This window comes from Anolis carolinensis, chromosome 1 (assembly GCF_035594765.1).
Source record: "Anolis carolinensis isolate JA03-04 chromosome 1, rAnoCar3.1.pri, whole genome shotgun sequence".
Taxonomy (NCBI): Eukaryota; Metazoa; Chordata; class Lepidosauria; order Squamata; family Dactyloidae; genus Anolis; species Anolis carolinensis.
In genome coordinates, this window is record NC_085841.1 from 59,949,940 (window position 1) to 59,971,991 (window position 22,052).

Sequence of the window (22,052 nt, forward strand, 5' to 3'; positions counted from 1 at the left end):
AATGTATTTGTATCATATCCAATTTAATATAAATATTTTTATGCATTCTGTACTCAGAACAAAACAAAACTGTTTTGTCCAGTTTTACTTGAGGACATGTCCAGTAATCACGTACTTTAAGTGACAGCCTAGTAAACTCAAGTGACCCACAGAAACCTACAACACAAGCATAAAATAATGCGTTGTAAAAAAAACCCCAGAAAACTGCTCACCTGTTTCAGCAGTAACATCATCTGCTGCTCTTCTAGCTACTTGTGCTGACATTTTATTCAACCGATAAGCCTAGGCAGTGGAAGAGTAGAAAAGTGAGGAGATCAGAACTAGTAGGCAGAAATATTCCCATTAACACTATATTAACTGTAGTTGAAAGTCTAAGTACACCAGTTCACTTCTATATTAAGTGCTCGGACCAGCACTTGGGCTCAAAACTCTCCATTTAGTTCAGTTAAAGCAATTGATGAGGTTTAAAATCAGACTGCAGTACATTTGAGAACCCTCTGGTCACACGAAAAATGTGTCCCAGTCCTCTAGAACACTTATTCTAGTTCTATGTTGGGGTCACGAAAAATTTGGCAACAGCGACCATCACCTAGTGGCCGATTTAGAAATTTACACAAATCTGTTGTGCAGTGTTTACAGTGGACTCTGCAGAAGATGCTTTGGCTGTACTTCATAAAAAGGGAAATCAGCCTGTTTCGCAAGGTTTCCAAATGCTTGATTTTATATCTTACATCCTATATGCCAGAACTTTCCAAACATTTCATGTTGGTGACACACTTTTTAGACATGCATCATTTCACGATACATAATTCAGTTTTATGTGCAACCAAAGGTTAAACCAACCTATTATAAGAGATATGAGCACATATGTAAACTGTAATAATGAAATGTATGGGGATGGAACATATCTCATAAAAACCTTTCACTGATTTTTTAAAAATACAATGTATTGCTTATTTCCAATAGATGATGTATATTTGTGTGACACACCTGGAAACTACAGCTGACACACAGTTTGGAAAGCTCTGCTATATACCGTGTTTCCCCGAAAATAAGACAGTGTCTTATATTAATTTTTGCTCTCAAAGATGGGCTAGGTCTTATTTTCAGGGGATGTCTTATTTTTCCATCAAGAAGAATTCACTTTTATTGTTGAACAAAAAATGGACATTTATTATATACTGTACAGTAGATGTCATCACAAACCAACATAACCAGCCAAACTGTGAATCCTATCAAGAATTTCTTGTTACTACCATTATTTTCATGTACAGTAATCTATGGTACGTACATTTACGAATCCTGCATGCGCTGGGGTTGTTTAGTGGGCATAATTCCAAACAAAAACTTTGCTAGGTCTTACTTTCGGGGGAGGTCTTATTTTTCCATCAAGAAGAATTCACTTTTATTGTTGAACAAAAAATGGACATTTATTATATACTGTACAGTAGATGTCATCACAAACCAACATAACCAGCCAAACTGTGAATCCTATCAAGAATTTCTTGTTACTACCATTATTTTCATGTACAGTAATCTATGGTACGTACATTTACGAATCCTGCATGCGCTGGGGTTGTTTGGTGGGCATAATTCCAAACAAAAACTTTGCTAGGTCTTACTTTCGGGGGAGGTATTATATTTAGCAATTCAGCAAAATCTCTACTAGGTCTTATTTTCTGGGGATGTCTTATTTTCAGGTAAACAGGGTACCATGAGCTCCACTTCATGAGTTTTTTTAAAGTGCTTATTTATTGTCCTTGTAAAATAAAAGCATTCCCCAAATTACAAACAAGATAGGTTCTGTAGATTTTTCTTAAATTTAATTTGTATTAAAGTCAGAACAAGTACATTTTTAAGTATAACTCCAGCCAAAAATATATGTATATTAGCTTTGGATAGTATAGGAAAGGGTTAACACCCCTGTGGTGTTTGTTTTGCTGTCTGTGCTTCTGTTTAGAAGATTTCACCTCACTTTCTATCCCTGTGATCATTAGATTTTGAAAAATTGTTGTGGAAACAAAAATTGGAGATAAAGCTTCAGCAGAGACACCTTTTTTCCATAACAACTTTTTCAGGAGTGCATTTCCCTTCTGAGGGGTAGATTTCTCTCTCTTCCTGTTTTCTCGGAGACTGCCTGTAGTTCTATAAAGTCAGGTATACCACCCCACTATCACTGGATTCAAGCTCCCTCCCTTCTGCCTATTATAAGTGAACAATTTCTTTGTTAACTAGCTATTATGAAACAGTAAAGTATTAAGGCTGTTAAGCTTTATCTTTCTGATCATTTTAATCCTTCTTTGCAAGGCTCAGCTAACCTTTTAGCTGAAATAAGCAAATCCGTACTATCTGTGCACTCTCAGAAAAACAAATATCTCCTAAGTACACATGCAAGGGGGAAACTGAGTAATGTTAGTCATATAGTCTGCTTGAGTTCCTGAAATTGTACAGAGAAAAGACCATTTACACAGTATAATATTATAACATGATCATTTTCCTCTTTCCGCTTCATGTTTTTCTATCAGTTTCACCTCTTTAAGAAGCATGCAGTTTCAAAAGCTAGTACAGAACACAGTCTGCCTTCTTCATATGGTCTCAGACAGATATTAATTTTCATTTTGGAAGTGAGCTTATATAAACATGTCTGCATTTGTTATCAATGTACATGGCACTTCGTAGGTTCGACCTGTTCGTCTACTTAGCATAGACCCATAGGTATGCCTTCTCAGTATTATACTTAGCACTTTAATGACTACGTCAGTTGGGCAACTACCCCTCCCTGATGACTCTGACATATTTTGCACTTTGGCCCAGATCTGTGATTTTAACCCATGTTTTTAACACCTTTTATGACCGTTTTTATCGATATTGTTGTTTTTATTGCTGTTTTATTGCTTTATTGTTTTGTTTGCTTTTATATTGTTGTGTAAGCCGCCCTGTAAGCCGCCCTGAGTCCCTTCGGGGAGATGGGGCGGGGTATAAGAATAAAGTTATTATTATTATTATTATTATTATTAACAAAAAAAAGAAGCAAATGGACAATTATCCGTCACCTATAACGGGGGGAAACAACAAAGGTAGACCAAAGCTAACTTTTATGAATCATGTCTAAGTCCAAAATCAAGCCAGTGTTATTACAGGAAAACCAAGCAATATTCTTACCATGTGTTCAAGGCCATAGTCAGCTTGTGCTATTCTAGTGCTGCTAAAGGTGTTGGTCTCAATGATATCAGCACCAAACATCAAGTATTCCTAGACGAAGAAGACAGCAAATGAAGAAGCATAACTATCAGGGTAGGAAAAAAATATAATAAGGATTTTTACAAATCAAGTTTATTCAACCTGAAAAAAATCATATATCAAGTACAGTAATTTTTATCAAACTTTCTGTTTGAGTAGAATTCAAACATCTTATTTTAAAATAATATAATATAGGAAAAGAAGCAGTGGAAAAAAGCAGAAACCAAAACTTTTCCACATACTATATTTTTTTGTCCTATACATGTGTGTTTTTGTGTATGTTTAGTAACTAACTGCATTCTTCTGCAATCTTCTGGAAGAAGTGCTACTGATTTGTTTTTAAGCACCAATAATATAATATAATATAATATAATATAATATAATATAATATATATACACACTATATACAAATACTATATACAGCAAAATGTTGGATAAGTGAAAATGTTGGATAATAAGGAGGGATTAAGGAAAAGCCTATTAAACACCAAATTACGCTATGATTTTACAAATTAAGCACCATGTTTTACAACAAATCAACAGAAAAAGCATTCAATACACGGTAATGTTATGTTGTAATTACTGTATTTACGAATTTAGCATCAAAACATCGCAATGTATTGAAAATATTGACTACAAAAACACTGACTACTAACAAATTGACTACAAATAAAGATAGAATTGCATAAAATGAACATAGAGTAACAACACTGTCAAAAATTAAATTCATAAAACATTCAGTTCTTGCTGCCTAGAGAAAGAGCTGGGGATCCGGGCGGGAGGCAGACTGCGTTGGATAATCCAGAACATTGGATAAGCGAATGTTGGATAAGTGAGACTCTACTGTACATGTAAAATACCCACAGTGTCAACAATATCACATAATATACATTATATATACTATAATACACATAAGGTACTCTGAATAATGTAATATAATACACAGTTTCTAAAAACTATACATAACTCAGAATTCATACATTATAAAACCTATACATTCAGCATCTCCAATAAGAAAATTTAAAACGTATTTTTCTACTTATTTCTCAGACTTCTAAAGGATGATCTCACTTTGGGGTTATACAAAGAAAACTGAAAAATAAGCAGCCTCTCAGTGCAGACATTCTCTGTTAATGATTTAAATCAATGGAGCAGAAAATATGGCCCTGCCATTGTTGTTGCCACTGTTGACTCTTGCAGTGAAAACTAAGGCTGATAAGGGATGAAGTCCCAACAATATCCACATAATCCTTATCCCTGTATTAAGCTACATATTTATGGTCCCTCTGTACTTGTACTCTTCTGACTACTTTAACCATAGACCCTCACTATACAATCTTGACTTTAATGACCAAATACAAGTTCTCATGCATGTTGTGAGAAAAAGGTTCCATAGTAATCCTAAATAACATGCAAAAGGTTCACTGGTAATTAAACATGACCATCCTGTGAAGGAGAGAGATAGTGTTGCATATTGGTTTAAGCATAGGACTATGGCCCCAGAGACCAGGGATAGAATTTCCTTGGGCAAGCCATACTCTCTCATATTCAAAAGAAGGCAGAGAGAAATCCCCTCTGAACAAATCTTGCCAAGAAAGTTCTGTGAAAAGTTTGGCTTGGGTTCGCCATAAGTCAGAAAAACTTGTAGGCACACAACAACAAATGTTGTTAATTGAATTATATCCAGTACTGCCATGAGTATATTGTAACTTTAGAATTCAAAGTGATGGTATCCATATGGAGTCAATGTTCCCCAATAGCTCCTTGAATGGCCTATATACAGATTTAATAGCTTCTCTTTCATTGCTGGTAAGTAACCAGGTGTAAAATTGGACTCTCTAATCACTTTAATTCTGCTATTCATCATAGAAGATTAGAACGAAAGCTTAAAAAGTCTCACCATCTGTAAATCCATCTAGTTCCTTTTCATTATTTGAACAGTAGGGGAGGGAAATCTACCATATATTATGTAATTAAGCCATAATTGAAAATGGCAACATCAGCAATTCTTCTTCAATACTCATGCTGTTCCCCCAAATGAACACACCTCAGTGTCTAAAAATAATGTGTATACTTCTCCAGAGAGTTGAAAAAACTGGTGTAAGTTTATAAAGTGCTAATGTGGCTGTATGTTTAAACCCTTGAGATTTCACTCAATGAAACAAAGAAAATAAATTAGGACAAGGGTAATTACAGCCAATTATATTATAATCAGAATGCTGGCTGGGAGAAATGCTCAACTTAGATTTTCAAAGAAACTCACCGACAATAAATAAGATTCCCTTGGAAATATACACTTTCTAAAAACTAAGGGCAAACTTCTATGGTTATCGGGGTGACAGGAAATGTCATGCGGGGTGTTTTTAAAGCTTTCACTCTTCTGTAACAACTGGTCTTCAATTACAAATGTGCCCCATACATTTTAATATTTAAATAAACATATTCTACTAGTGTGAATAAAAACCTTTAACACAAACTGGAAACTAAAATTCACCCCCGAAAAGGATAGTAATCTGCCTAAATCTGAGTTGGATTAAAATCCTGGGAGACCCCATTCAAGTCCTCACTTAGCCATACAAATCACGGGGTGACCTTGGGCAAGTCACAATCTCTGAGCCTTGGAGGATGACAAAAGTGACTCCCCCGAACAAATTTTGCCAAGAAAACCCTAAGATAAAGTTGTCATAAAATGGAGTAAACCTAAAAGCAAACAACAATAATTAAAGTATATGTGCACGTTCATTTTTACTATAATTTAAACAAAAAACACAATGTAATAACTGGAAAACATATATTCCGGTGACTTGTACTTATTCAGTTCAGGTGCTAACTGTTGACATGTGTCATGAAGGTCCCTGCTTAGTCTTTTTATGGTTTTCCATCTTCAGACTGAATAGAAGAGGCTTTTAACTAGAAGACAACCTCAACCAGAGGACTGTTCTCCGTAAATTAGGATTCATGACTGCCCTAAACACAACTATCCACCCGTCATTCCTTTTGTAAAGGGATGAACTGTTACGAATAGGCAACATCAGTTCTGATATACACCTAAAATTCCACGTTATAGTAAGGGATGGTGCACAGACCAGAGGTATGTTCCAAAGCATTACCATGATGAGACAGATCTAAAGAAGACCATACCAATAGTTCCCTGAAAAACCTATCTTTGGAATGGCAGCATACAAAATACTGGAAGATCCTCTAGCCTGGCTCCATGAACCATTCTCATGTGGTTACTTATGCTGAAGGAGGATTGCTGCCCAAAAATAATCCAGTTGAGCTCCAACAACTGGTGATATTTGTGGAAATATCAAAAACATTTCCCCTCCCCCCTGTCAAATTTGTAGTAACGGGAAGTCAGCGGGACAAAAAAAATCTCACATGTCTGGTAAGGGCCTGATGTTACCAAAACATTCATATGCACAGGCTTTTAAGTCATTGTAAACTATTCTAACTCTTTCCGACTTTTAATGTGCTAATTGTTTATAAAAGACCATTTATAATTATTTTAATTATGTCTACAGTCTTAAATTTGTTAGATTAGTTGTAGACCACCTTGAGATGTTCAGATAAATATTTTAATAAATAAATGTCTCAAAGAATTACAAAACTAAGGATAGAAGCTATGGCCATTAAAAGTGCAGGAATCGTGTATTGTGAAAGAAATCCTGGAAGGCTCCTCTTAATCAAGCATCCATTACATTTGACCAGCTGGAACAATGGCTTGGTTCTCTATAAGGCAATGCCTCATGCCTCTAACATACCGTAGCTTCTTCATTTATTTTTTGTTAATGTAAAACAGATATTAGAGATGACGGGAAATAAACAACTTCTGTACAGACATGTACAGGCTCCTCTCTGTTGCTTCAGGCACTTTTCTCACTAGTCCAGTGAATAAGACGGGGGAGAAAATTGCTAGAAGCAACAGAATACCATGAAGTAAAGCCATGATTGGGAGGCGCCCTTCCTCTAACACCAGTATTCCCCGTATATATTTTTGAACACTTTTTATTTTTAAACTGTATTTTAAAAATTACCCCTATTTACTCAAGTATAATGCACTATTGAATCAAATGTACATCTGAATTTTAGCAATGTAATTTAGCCCCAAAGAGTGAGTGTTAGACTCAAGTAAATATGGTATTATAAAGTACGGTAACTGAAATTTTATATGTTAATAATATATTACTAACACGTTACTCTTAAACTAATAAGCAATGTCAATGCACTATTTTGGGAAGAACAATGTGAGACCCAGGCATGTCTGGACATCAGGGGCGCATATCTAAGGCCTCATATACTTTAGATATAAAGGGGAGCATGTGAATGGAAAACATATAAAGGAAAGACATGTGCATGGAATACATCACTTCTATTTTGGCCTTCACTTGGAGTAATTACACATTAACTCTAACCCTAGATGTGCATCCTTGGAAGTCAAAGGACATAGGCTCTAGCATAATTTTTCTCTGGCTCAGAAAAACATTTGAAAATACTTTCTCAAAGAGGTTGACTACTCAGGGAAAGAACTCATACTGTTTTTGAAAAAGGAACACATAAGCACTGCCCATTAGCTCTTCTCAAAAGAGTGGATTAGCATTACTTGTTACTTTAAGGGTAATATGTTAGTAACAGATTATTAATATGTAACATTTCAGTTACTTTATAATAACTGCTTTTTAAAAAAAAATGAAAATGAAGGAAGTAGTTATAAATGGCCCCAAATCACACCCAGCCTAATATTTTAGAAAGCAGTGTATGTAGTGGCTTATGTGTTAGATAGACTATGACTCTGGAGACCAGGGTTTGAACCCCCAGATATTCATGAAACTCACTAGGTGACCCTGGGGAAGGCATACTTTCTCAGCTTCAGAGAAAGACAATGGCAAACTTCTCCAAAGAAATCTTGCCAAGAACAAGAATTGGACAGTAAATTCAGTGCAATAATATCAAATAAGTCCAATTATCACTGGAACGGCTCCTGGACTATGATTTGGGACTGTGTGGTTTTAACAATTGGTTTTAATATATAATGCTAATATTGTGCTATGCTAATACAGTAGAGTCTCACTTATCCAACGTAAACGGGCCGGCAGAACGTTGGATAAGCGAATATGTTGGATAATAAGGAGATATTAAGGAAAAGCCTATTAAACATCAAATTAGGTTATGATTTTACAAATTAAGCACCAAAACATCATGTTATACAACAAATTTGACAGAAAAAGTAGTTCAATACACAGTAATGCTATGTAGAAATTACTGTATTTACGAATTTAGCACCAAAATATCACGTTGTATTGAAAACATTGACTACAAAAATGTGTTGGATAATCCAGAATGTTGGATAAGCGACTGTTGGATAAGTGAGACTCTACTGTAATATAATATATTGTATGTACATATAATTTGTAAGCCACTCTGAGTCCCCTTCAGGGTGAGAAGGGTGGGATATAAATGAAGTAAATAAATAAAGAAATATTTTTTTGATTTTTTAATCTTTTTAATTCTTGGATTTTTTAATGTATATGTTCTTTTTTATATCTGTTTCATACAGCATTGAATTGCTGCCTACTTGGGGTGAGAGAGGGGGGTATAAATATCGTCAATAAATAAAAAACTTATGATGGATTCACCAGAGGTCAGAAATGATTTGAACGCACACAACAACCACAACAAACATTGCTTATAAAACCAGTAAAATTGATGTAGCTTATCATTTTTGCAGCAGGAAGACTGTCATGTCTTCATTAACACAAAAAGAAAAAAATTGCTGATAGAACCATTATTTGTCATGTTTTGCTGCCAAGCACAGTGTTATTATTATGCTCAGGGGCTGTAAAGAGGACTGACTGTGAAGTTGTCACAGTGAGGAGAAAAGGCCAAGGAAAAGCTTCACAGGATCAGCGCAATAGCTGTTTATGCAAACAGAACAGAAGCTCAGCAAATATAACTAATTGTTCACCACTGCATGTAGGATGGGGATTCAGAGAACAATAAATCAAAGCATACCAAGCACGAAAATCTCAGTCCCAATGTCATACAGCAACTGGTATGATACACTCATTTTAATAGGACAGAATGCCCTGTTCTGTTCATCCCTCCACATTTGCAGTTTTGACTTTTGTGGATTTGATTATTCACAAATTTGATTTAAGATGTTCTCTCTAGAAATCTCTATGGTCAACTTCCTCCAGTCATGATGGAGGACCTATACATTTCTAAAGACAGTAGCTCTTTAGGGATTTCTTGGTCCTCCAAAGAAATCCTATGTTCAGCTTTCAGTGGAAGTTGACCACTGAAGTTGACCACTAGGTCCTGCTGGATGACCTAGTCCCCTTCCATACAGCTGAATAAAATCCCACATTATCTGTTTTGAATTGGAATGTATGGCAGTATGGACTCAAATAACCCAGTTGAAAGCAAATATTGTGGGATTTTCTGCCTTGATATTCTGGGTTATATGGCTGTGGAAGGGTCCCTAGAAATTCTGATCTGCAGAACAGTTTTTAAGCAAAGATATCCATGACGATATGTCTTAAAAGCCATCATACATTCTCTATACAAATCAATATATTCCTTTAATAAGGATCTTTTAAAAAAACAAGTATATATACCTTGTGAATTTTGTAGATTATATCAGGTTGTGTAACACTCAACAGATCATTGTTTCCTTTTAGTGGTTTCAAATGATCCTTAAATTCTTGTCCCTGGAAATCTTCTTCTGTCAAGGTATGTTGCTGGATCATGGTCCCCATGCCTCCATCCAAAACCATAATGCGCTGTCGCAAAATGGATTCAATTTCATCTTTCAGGGTTTTCTTAGTAGCTGTGTTAGGAATAAAGTCGGGTTCTCAGAAATTTGCAGTCAAACATTACTGTATGCAAAAACCTACTTTAATGTATTGCACTCTGCATATAAAAAATATCAAGGCACCTATTCAGTCAGGAGTAATGTAAAGCTTCTGTACTTATCACATACTAGATATAAGACTCATTTCCATAATGGCAGCTATACTGAACACCCAGAGTAGAGAGCAAATAGGCATTTCCCCCCCAGCCAAATTGTTTGCTGAAACTAGTTGATAAATGTCAATGAGAAGAAATGTACATACTAAATATAAAAGCATCTATTCAGCAATATTGTATCTTTTTTCACTGCCTTCCCACAGGGCCACACAAACCTAGCTGCCCACTGTGAAGAATTAGCACAACCTTTTTCAGATAAAATTGCTTAAATCCACCCCAGCTGGGATAGTGTAGCTAATCACCAACATAATGTTAAAATTTAGCAACTAAACAATGGTTTAGCATGACATAATTAATTCTCCCAATAAGCTTGTTAGGATGGCATAAAAGTAATGTTCACACAAACAAGTTAAAGCACATTAAAACAATAAAATGTAACCTTAATAAACTAAAAACATATTGAAGATACTTAGCAATGCAAAGCAAATTAAAACACTTTACAACCATTTGCATTAGCATTTGATCTAGATCAGTGAGGCTTTGGTGACCAGTCATGTTTTCTGGGTTGCTGTGAGTTTTCCGGGCTGTATGGCCATGTTCCAGAACCATTCTCTCCTGGCGTTTCACCCACATCTATAGCAGGCATCCTCAGAGGTTGTGAGGTTTGCTGGAAACTAGGCAAGGGGTTTATATATCTGTAGAAGGTGGGAGAAAGAACACTTGTCTGTTTGAGGCAAGTGTGAATGTTGCAATCGACCACCTTGATTAGCATTGAAAGGCCTTTCAGCTTCAAAGCCTGGCTGCTTCCTGACTGGGGGAATCCTTTGTTGGGAGGTGATTAGCTGGTCCCAATTGTTTCTTGTCTGGAATTCCCCTGTTTTTGAGTGTTCTTTATTTACTGTCCTGATTTTGGAGTTTTTTAAATACCGGTAGCCAGATTTTGTTCATTTTCATGATTTCCTCTCTTCTGTTGAAATTGTCCACATTCTTGTAGATTTCAATGGCTTCTCCGTGTAGTCTAACATAGTGACTGTTTGAGTCGTCCAGCATTTGAAGCTAAAAGGCCATTCAGTGCTAATCAAGGTGGTCAGTTGCAACATTCACACATGCCTCCAAGAGACAAGAGTTCTTTCTCCCACCCTGGACATTCCACAGATATATAAACCTTACTTGCCTAATTTCCAACAGACCTCACAACCTCTGAGGTTGTCTGCCATATATGTGTGCAGAACATCAGGAGAGAATGCTTCTGGAACATAGCCACACAGCCTGGAAAACTCACAGCAATTCCAGCCATGAAAGCCTTTGACAACACAATAATGTTTTCACTTGGTGCCTAAACATGTTGGTACCAATTGTACTAGAGAGACAGTTCATAACTAGAGTGCTACAACTGAAAAGGACCTATTGCTTGTCCTCACATAATGTATTGACCTCGTTGGTGGGACACAAATAAGAATTTCCCCCAGAAGATCTCAATCCTTAACATGCACAAATATACATTCCCTGATGGATGGCAGTTACCAGAAATACAATGGTGGACAATCCAGAAAAGTAATGACGTTGGGTCCAAGCATACCATATATTTGCACTGGAGGGCCTAGATATTCTTAGAGACATCTTTTCTAGGGATTTCCCTGATCCACCGGCTGGCTTCCACAGATGTAGAATTGCACATGAGAATCTAGCAAATGCCAAGAGCAGAGTGTTCCAGACTTTTCATGATGGTGACACCCTTTTTAGAAATGCATCATTTTGTGACACTGTAATTCCGTTTTACTAGTAAACCCAAGGTTAAACCAACCCTTGTAAGAGATACAGACACATGCATAAATTGTAATAAAAATGTATGGGGTGTTGGAAATTACAACTTTCTTCAAGCCTGTTGTGGCTCAGCCATCGCGGCCTATAGTTCATCAAGAGTTGGAGTTGGAAACAGACTATGCTACGGATCCAGGCCCAGAACGAGGCCCCTTGGCCTTGCAGCTGCCTGATATTATTACACAGGAGGATTCGATAATTGGAGAACATTCCGATGCCTCGGCAATCTTGCCTACACCAGATGGTGCTGTCCTGGGCGAAGATGGGGTTTTCAATCGGAGGGAGTGTTTTACGAGAGATAGGAGCAAGAAGGAGGGGATTCGAAAAAGTAAGAGGTTAGCTCTGAGGCTCGATAATGACTAACTGTTTCCCATGGGAAGTTTTGTGGGTCCTGCACTCCCTTAATCTCACAACCTTGGAATCTCCTTAAAAGTGTTCCTCTTTGTGTTCCTCATTGCGGTGTCAACTTTGCCTTTCCTCGGAAGAGGTTCCAGTATCCAGCTCCCAGCCTTGACTCCTGTTTGGAAACTGAGCCAGGTTCCCAATTCCTTGCAAGCCGTTACTCCTGAGTAGACCTCGCCTTGTTACCTTGCTCTCCTTCTTCCTGAGTCGAGACTGACTTCGCCTTATACCCTGCCATCCTTGTTCCTGAGTTGAGACTGACTTCGCCTTGTACCCTGCCATCCTTATTCCTGAGTTGAGACTGACTGTGCCTTGTTTATGTTGCTTTCCTTGTTCTGAGATGGGACTCAAGTGGATTACAGTTGCAATTTGCAGCCTTTGGTTCTTGGTTCGGGTTTAAGAACTGTCCTTGACTTTTGGGTGAAACTATCAAGTTTCACTAGTGGATTACAGAAAGGACTTTGCTGAACTTGTTTAAAAACGCTAAAGACTTTATATTAAGGATTACTTTTAATACTGACTTATTTCGCTAACTGTGCATAGACATATATATATGCTTCAATAAACCGCTTGTGTGTTATACTGGTTTCCTGTCTAACTGTGCTACAATGTTTAAAAGAGTTGAATTCTCTCAACTGAAGAAAACCTGCTTTCTTTGATTCCCCAAGGCAACAGCAGAGATTAAGCGGATTTACTGGTAAACCTGCAGGGCCTTGAGCTATTTACACATCTCTAGCCAGTCAACCTCCAGACTAAATGACAAAGGCATTCTGAAAGTCTGCCAGATATGTGCCTACAGTTCTTTGCAAACAATGTTTTGATTTCCCCCCAAAAAAGTGCCAAAAAGCATCGCAGTCGTCTGTCAGCCAGAGAAACCGGAAGCAAACAGAAGAGTTTTGCACGTGGGTTACTGGAAAAAGAGAAAACCAGACTGAGGCATCTCCTACCACACTCCAAGAAAAAGAAATATACACAAGGCTGGAGGTGAAACCTATAGTGCCTTGCTGTATTCTCTTGGTTTCTTGACAAATGAAAAGGCAACTAATTTTATCTGGGGCTCAGCTTAAATATCTAGATATAGATAGATATGATTTAATCAGCGAGCTGTATTGCATCATTTTCCTCAGTCCTGTACGGCGGCCAACAAGTCATAGAAAAAACCAAAAAGTTCACAATCAATGACTGGTTCCATCTCCAAATTTGATTCAAGTCAAGGAAGCCATGACTTTAATAATAACAGAAGTCTCGACATGCATCTACACAGTAAAATCAATGCAGTTTGACACTACTTTAATTGCCATGACGTGATATATTGAAAGGTGTAGTTTGGCAAGGAACAAGCTGTCAGAGAAGGCTGAAGACCTTGAGTGCATCTACATTGTAGAATTAACAGTTTGATACCACTTTATTTGCCATGGTTCAGTGCTATGGTATTCTGAGAGTCATGATTTGGTGAAATACCAGAACTATTTGGCAGAAAAAAGTTAAAGCCCTTGTAAAACTACAAATTCCAGGATTCCATGTGTGGTGTCTGGCTGCATCCATTCTGCAAGGTAGATGAATAATAATAATAATAATAATGCCTTTATTTATATCCCACCACCATCTCCCAAAAGGGACTCGGGCGGCTTACAGAACAGCACATAAGAGTGACATAAGAACACATAAAATATGTCAACTTTTGTGACAGCAACAATATCAACGTAAGACAACACTTACAAAAATGGGGAGAGAAATTCTTGTTGAACTACAACTCCAATGATTCCGAATCATTGAGAGAGGGAGGTTAAAGCAGTGTCAAACTGCATCAGTTCTACAGTGTAAATGTCCCTCCTTCCTAGGGGAGGCTTGATAGAAATTAAACAACTTAAACATAACTGGCATCCAAACTTGGATCGTTTTTGCATTATCAACTATTTTGGTCACCTGTAAAAGGAAAAAGGTATATTTCACCTTCCACTCTGACAAAGTAATTTCCAAAACAAAAGAAAGAAGATTGCATGAGTGCGACACATCCATGCATCCAAAATATGGAACCTGCCACCTGACTCCAGCTCAGGCATGGGCAAACTTGGGCCCTCTGGGTGTTTTGGACTTCAACTCCCACCATTCCTAACAGCCTACCGGCTGTTAGGAATGGTGGGAGTTGAAGTCCAAAACACCCGGAGGGCCCAAGTTTGCCCATGCTTGATCCAGCCCCAAAAATCTGTGTCTTGTCAAAAGACACAGCCAAAGCAAACTCCAATTGGCAGACAAAGCTGTATTATTAGACCCAGCACTGCAGGCGCATCTACAGCATAAACTTAAGGCAGTTTGGCACCCCTTTGACTGCCTTTTTAGATGCAATCAATGCGATGGAAATCAAGGGAGGTGTAGTCAAGTGAGGCCCCAGCACTCTTGGGCAGAGGGAGCTGAAGAGCGTGTAAAAACTACACATCCCAGGATCCCATCGCCTCCCGACAAACTCCCAGAGAGTTTTCCTTCCCAGGCGGGCGCACCGTTCTCCGGGGGGCTGCTCCTCCGCTCCGTCCTTCCGGGGATCGTGGGCGACATCGTGCCGCGTGTGGGAGGCTCGGGCTCCCGAGAGAAGGCTGGCAGTGGCAGGCAGCCCCACGCGGGAAGGCAGGCGGGGCCGTGGGCGGAGAGAGAGGAGACGGAGGCGCCTACGTGCGCGTCCGCCGAGCGCCAAGGCCGGCCTTAACCCCTTCCTCCCCTGCGCCCTGCCTTCCTGCCCCGAAGCAGAGGCAGGACGCAGCTGGCGAAGCCCCATCAAGCAGGCAGCGCCTCCTTCTGACTCAGGAGAGACGCCCTTTTCCCCACAGCGCCCCAGGACACGCGTCCCACCCATCTTTGGAATGGACTTGCCCTGGAGAAGGGAGAAAGAGCACCCTCAAGGGGAGCTGTCACTTGGTTTTCCTTCTTTCACCCCTTCTTTCCTCTTTTTTGTTTCTATCCCGCCTTTCTAGAATCATAAGAGTTGGAAGAGACCACAAAAGCTGTTGGAAATACATAGCAACCTCCCAAGCCTCTCACTATTTATGTGTTAATGTATATACAGTAGAGTCTCACTTATCCAACATAAACCGGCCGGCAGAATGTTGGATAAGCGAATAAGTTGGATAATAAGGAGGAATTAAGGAAAAGCCTATTAAACATCAAATTAGGTTATGATTTTACAAATTATGCACCAAAACATCATGTTATACAACAAATTTGACAGAAAAAGTAGTTTAATACACAATAATGCTATGTAGTAATTACTGTATTTATGAATTTAGCACCAAAATATCACGATGTATTGAAAACATTGACTACAAAAATGTGTTGGATAATCCAGAACGTTGGATAAGCGAGTGTTGGATAAGTGAGACTCTACTGTATTTGTATTCTATTGTGTATTTTGATTTGGCAGTTTGACTGACCTCTTTGGTGTGGGAGGGGTTATAGACATGGGATGGCACTGAGCATGTTCAGACTCAGGATTCCATTTTGTGTTCAGTCTGATTTACACCTCAATGGAGGTGGATGTATGTTTGCATCAGACCTCGGTGGGGGGTGGATGCATGTTGCTGTTTGGACTTCAGTATAAAAGTATCCTTATGGTCCATCCTCCAGGAAATAATGCCCGGCTGCTCACTGGAGGGAAGGATATTAGAGGCAAAGCTGACGTATTTTGGCCACATCATGAGGAGACAGGGAAGCTTGGAAAGGATCACGATGCTGGGGAAAATGGAAGGAAAAAGGAAGAGAGGCTGACCAAGGGCAAGATGGATGGACGGTATCCTTGAATTGACTGGCTTGACCTTGAAGGAACTGGGGTCGGTGACGGCCGACAGGGAGCTCTGGCGTGGACTGGTCCATGAGGTCACGAAGAGTCAGAGACGACTAAATGACTGAGCATGGACTTCAGTGGGTACAACTACTGAGAGTACAAGTTTTAACGTACAGTAGAGTCTCACTTATCCAAGCCTCTGGATTATCCAGGCCATTTTTGTAGTCAGTGTTTTGTAGCGCCCTTTCTTAAGTTTGGCTCTTCATCTCATGATGCCACAGTGCAGTCTGTTCAGCATCTTCCAAGTCTCCCAGTCTTCTGTGTGCCCAGGTGGGAGTCTCTCATCTGGCGTCAGCCACTGATTGAGGTTCCGGGTTTTAGCCTGCCACTTTTAGACTCTCGCTTGCTGAGGTGTTCCTGCGAGTATCTCTGTAGATCTTAGAAAACTATTTCTTGATTTAGGGTGTTGGCGTGCTGGCTGATACCCAAACGGAATGGGCCGGAGATGTCAATGCCATGGTCCTTTCATTGCTGGCTGCTACTTCCTGGCAGATTTCAGGTGATGCAATGATGGCTAAACAGTATAATTTCTCCATTGGTGTGAGGCGTAGACATCCTGTGATGATGCGGCATGTCTCATTAAGAGCCACATCCACTGTTTTAACTGACACCCCTGACAGATAGCCATCCAACCTCTCTCTAAAAGCCTCCAAGGGAGGAGCTTCCACCACACTCCGAGGCAGAGAGCTCCACTGTTGGAACAGCTCTAAGAGAAAGTTCTTCCTAATGTTCAAAATTCCATATCACAGGCTGAATCTCTTTTCCTGTAATTTGACATAGGGATTATGTCAGAGCAGCTAACAGTGAACATGATGCAATGCAATTCAATGCAAATTAAAAACAAAGCAATCGGTTCAAATTACAAGAAAGGAGAATCCACCTGAACATTAGGAAGAACTTCCTGAATGCAAGAGCTGTTCAAACGTAGAACTCTCTGCTTCAGAGTGTGGTGGAAGCTCCTTTCTTAGAGGTTTTTAAACAGGCTGGATGTCAGGAGTGCTTTGATTGTGCTATTCCTGTATGGCAGGGAGTTGGACTAGATGTGGTCTCTTCCAACTCTATGATTCTGTGTATGTGTATATATGTATCCTTTTGTCATGACATGTACATCTATACACATTGTAAAAGTGAATTACTATTTTGTGTCAAAAACATTGCATAATAAATAAGTTTAAAACTGATAAAGGGATCACAAGCAGCTAAATAGTTTTAGACCAAAAGCAGGCATCAGCTTTTTAAACATAAAAGTGTATATATGTATGTGTGTGTGTGTGTGTGTGTGTGGCTGGGGTGCCCACTTACACAGACAAGGTCCCACTTTCACAAATAGCTAGAGCTCCCACAGCTCAGGAGATACCAATGGCCACCCCTCCAATGACATTGCAGGTTATAGTAAGCACCATGAACATGTCCAAGAGCCCTGCCAATGTCCTCCACAAACACCATACTGCCCACCACCCAAGTGAAGGTTTTCAAACGGGGACAATTTCATCCTAGATTTTCTGTTTTTCTTCCACCACAGACATCCCAGTGTTTCTTACTCTCTCTGTTGGTGTTGCATTTGCATGACCTCGCCCACTGTCTCTCCCATAACCCTTTCGCATTCTTTTCTATGGCACAGAACAGACAGAGGAATTAATCAGCAACTGAACATACTAGAGAAGTTTGGGGAGACTTCAGCATTATTTATAAGGAGCCCTGGTGGCGAAGTGCGTTAAAGCACTGACCTGGAGACCGAAAGGTCCCAGGTTCAAACCCCGGGAGCGGCGGGAGCGGCCGCTGTTAGCTCCAGCTCCTGCCAACCTAGCAGTTCGAAAACATGCCAGTGTGAGTAGATCAATAGGTACCGCTCCGGCGGGAAGGTAACGGCGCTCCATGCAGTCATGCCGGCCACATGACCTTGGAGGTGTCTATGGACAACGCCGGCTCTTCGGCTTAGAAATGGAGATGAGCACCAACCCCCAGAGTCAGACATGACTGGACTTAACGTCAGGGGAAACCTTTACCTTTACGTCCTGGGATTGATAGTTCACCTGCAATCTGAACTCCACCAAAGATGGAATTTGACCAGACTTGGCACACAGAGCCTCCATGACCAGCAAAAAATACTGGACGTATTTGGGGAAAATTCACCTTGATTTGGGTTAGTTGTAGTTCACCTACATCCAGAGAGCAATGTGAACCCAAACACCGATGGATCTGGACCAAATTTGGCATGCATACCTGATATGCCGAAATGTGATTACTGGAGGGGTTTGGGGCAAACTGACCTTCCTTTCTGGGAGTTGTAGTTCATCTACAACTGTGATCGAGGTGACCCCCCCCCCCAGGACTTTGTAAAAGATAGTTCAAAAATCAAGACTTTATGTTCTATATTCCATATATTTATAGTAGAAGGTGATTGAGACTTTTTACTGGAGTTTACTGTGGATTATCCCTGCACTCTGAGGCAAGAGATAACAACTTCATGAATTGTAAAATCATGCTGCTAAAACTCCACTTTTATGAATTTCCATATTGGGTTCCCCAGATGTTGTGAACTTCGTTCTTATCAAATGTTTTCAATTGTTTATATCATTCATGATTCCCCTTTATGCAATGTAACCCACCTTTATGGATTCTCCCTTATTTCCTCGAAATCTATCTATCTGCCTATATGTATTTGTACTCTTTGGGATCCCCGGAAAATATGTATTTTTCCCAGCAGGGTTTATATTCCAACTTTATTTTATTTTTCATTTTATTTCATATAATTGTCAAATCATGAAATCAAATAGGAAATATTTTGAACTCAACATGAACCCCAGATCCTATGACCCAGGCTTCCCTTCCCAAAAACAAAAGGATAATCTGCCACCGCTTAACCCAATCTAATTCAGATTGCATGGACAATATAAGGCTTGAGTCGCCGAATTAAAGGTGATTTGCCCCCAAGGCAAACATTGTCATATCTCATCCTAAGGAAATTCCAGGACACCTCAGGAAGGCGCCCTGTGGAGCCTGTAAATATGGCTCATTACCACCCATCCTTACTTCCACCTCTGACACCCCAAGGCATATCTAAAATCTGTATACGTGACAGGAACCCTTGATTGCTGTCATTAATCCCTTTAGAAATCGGTCTAGCAGGAATTAATATGATATTTCCTGCCCTGTCACTTCATTGTTTCAATAACTCCCGCCTTCTCCTTCCTGATTGGCTCGAGTGGGGACAAAAAGCAGCTCCCTATTGGGCCAACAGAGCAAGGCGGGAAATGAAAGCCCGCCTCGTTCAACCTTCTAGCCTATCCGCGATCAGATGGGCGGGGGAGCGGGGCGGGAAATTCAAAGGGCTGTCAGACTGAAATTTTGTATAAATATGGCTGTATTTTGATTATATGGTACCCTAGTAGACTGAATGATCACTACTAGAGTCCTTTTCAGCTGAATCGCTCAATAAAGACTCCTTGGCGGAATTTTCCTTCAACTTTGGCGGACCTTCTTCATTTCGGCTTCAGGTTGTATTGCGGCTCATATTTTCCTATTGGCTCCGCCAAGGTCCGTTCTCTCAGGACCGGATCGGGACTCTCCTTAAGGGCCCGATCCCCTAAAGCGCGGTCAACAACACAACCAGAGAAACTGTGATCTCCGCCGATGATGAACCTGGACCAAACTTGGCACACAGAACCCCTTGACTAACCCAACCTACTGGAGGGGTTTGAGGGGACTGACTCACCATAATGGGAGTTGTAATTTACTTTACAGCCAGAGAGCACACTGAATCCCACAGATGATGCATCTAGCGCAAATTTGCCCAACATAACAAACTAAGCACTGATGGAGTTTATTGAGGTTAACCTGGAATGATGTCAGTTGTAATTAATCCACAACCTTATGCATTTTGTACAATTAAAATTTGACTTTTTCAAATAATCCGGGCAACGCTGGGTACCCAAACTAGTATTAAAATACAAATAAAATTACAGTTAGAAACTAGACAGGCCTTTCCACCAAATCCTACTCATTTTGGGTGGAGGGGCTTTCTAGTTTTATGTTGTGATAGACTCCAGGTGTTTCAGCACTGTAGAGTTAATGCAGTTGGATATGACTTTAATGTTGTGGGATCCTGGAAATTGTAGTTTTACCAGGTCTTTCACCCTCTGTGCTAAATGCCACTGGTACATCCCCAAACTACAAGTCACAGGATTCCATAGCATTGAGTCATAGCAATTAAAGGAGTACCAAACTGCATTAATCCAACAGTCTATGGACCTGTATTCTTTATACAAGATGAATGAACCTGCCCTGGAGAGGGAAGGAAGAAAAAGCACCTTAAATGTATGCTGCCACATTTCATTTTCCTTTGTTCTGTCCCCTTCTGTTTTGAAAGAGACTTAGAGTTAATTTCCACTGTAGAATTAATGCAGTTTAACACAACTTTAATGTTGCTGTGTTTTATTTTGATAGAAGCTTCCCTGAGTCCCCTCGGGAAGATAGGGCGTCCTATAAATAAAGCATTATTGTTAGTATATTATTATTATTACTGAATTATTACCATGATACTTATTTAAATGCTATTTTCCTCTCTTAACAGAGACTCAAAGCAATGGAACAGTGCTGAAAAAAATAACACCGAACAGTATAAAATCTAAAGGTTATGCATAATAAAATAGAATTAAACCAAGCACTACTTAAAAATAAATAGTTAAAACCATTAAAACATATTTAAAATACTTAAAATACCCCACAACACACATCAGAGCCGGCCCTAGGTATTTTTCAAGTGTAGGCGAACAGAATTTTGCCCCTCCCCCCCCCAAAACCAATCACTGAAAAATAAAAGCGTTGGATAAGCAAAAATGTTGGATAATAAGGAAGGATTAAGGAAAAGCCTATTAAACATCAAATTACATTATGATTTTACAAATTAAGCATCAAAACATCATGTTTTACAACAAATCAATAGAAAAAGCAGTTCAATACATGGTAATGTTATGTAGGAATTACTATATTTGCGAATTTAGCACTAAACATTGAACAGGGATATAGGGCAGTGTCGACTTAGATAACCCAGATAACCCTCAGTATTAATAAAAACCCTCTAAAATCAGGACAATAAATAAAGAACAACACTCCGAAAACAGAAGAAATCCAGACAGTAAACAATCAGGTAAGAAGAAGCCAGGCTTTGAAGCCACAGGGCCATTAAATGCTAATCAAGGTGATTAATTACAACATTCACACCTGCTTCAAAGAAGAGTTATTTCTCCCACCCTGGACCTTCTACAGATATATAAACCCCACATACCTAGCTTCCAAATTCCCACAGACCTCACAATCTCTGAAGGCCCCAAAGGTGGGCTCGCGTGGTGCGAAGGTGGGCTCGCGCCGGCCGGAAGGCCCAGCGCGGGCACCGGGAGGCCCAAAACAGCCGCTGGGAGGCCCAGCGTGGCCGCTGGAAGGCCCGAAGGAGAAGGAGGCGGAGAGTGGCGCCCTCCTCCCAGGACGATGGCGCCCCCGGGAAGATGGCGCCACAGGCGAGTGCCTAGTTCGCCTTATGGTTGGACCGCCTCTGACACACATACATCCCAGCAATTCTGGGCATTGTAGTTTTATAAGGTCTTTCACCCTCTGCTAAATGCAGCTGGTGCCTCACCAAAATACAACCCTCTTGATTACATAGCATTGAGCCATGGCAACTTAAAGTGGTGTCAAATCGCATCAATCCTAAAAGGTAGATAGATAGGCCCATAGTAAGATTGGGTAAGATTGAAGAAGATAAAAACACTAACATTAGAAGGATATGGTT

General features: G+C 39.7%; 1 protein-coding gene across 4 annotated transcripts in view; it reads right to left on the reverse strand.

Annotated features, from left to right (window-relative positions):
• The window catches only part of mtr (5-methyltetrahydrofolate-homocysteine methyltransferase), a 103,595-nt gene extending 88,507 nt beyond the window's left edge, over positions 1–15,088 (reverse strand). For 2 of the 4 annotated variants that reach the window (XM_003215846.4, XM_062975241.1), the window contains exons 1-4: positions 14,931–15,085; positions 9,858–10,069; positions 3,163–3,252; positions 213–282 (exon numbers count right to left, since the gene is read on the reverse strand). In XM_003215846.4, the coding sequence (XP_003215894.2) occupies positions 213–282; positions 3,163–3,252; positions 9,858–10,069; positions 14,931–14,985 (427 nt within the window). In that variant the 5' untranslated portion in view covers positions 14,986–15,085. Of the gene's footprint in view, positions 1–212; positions 283–3,162; positions 3,253–9,857; positions 10,070–14,930 lie in introns of all 4 variants that reach the window. The other 2 variants (XM_062975244.1, XM_062975240.1) reach the window with 2 other exon arrangements.
• Between the last annotated feature and the right edge of the window lie 6,964 nt (positions 15,089–22,052).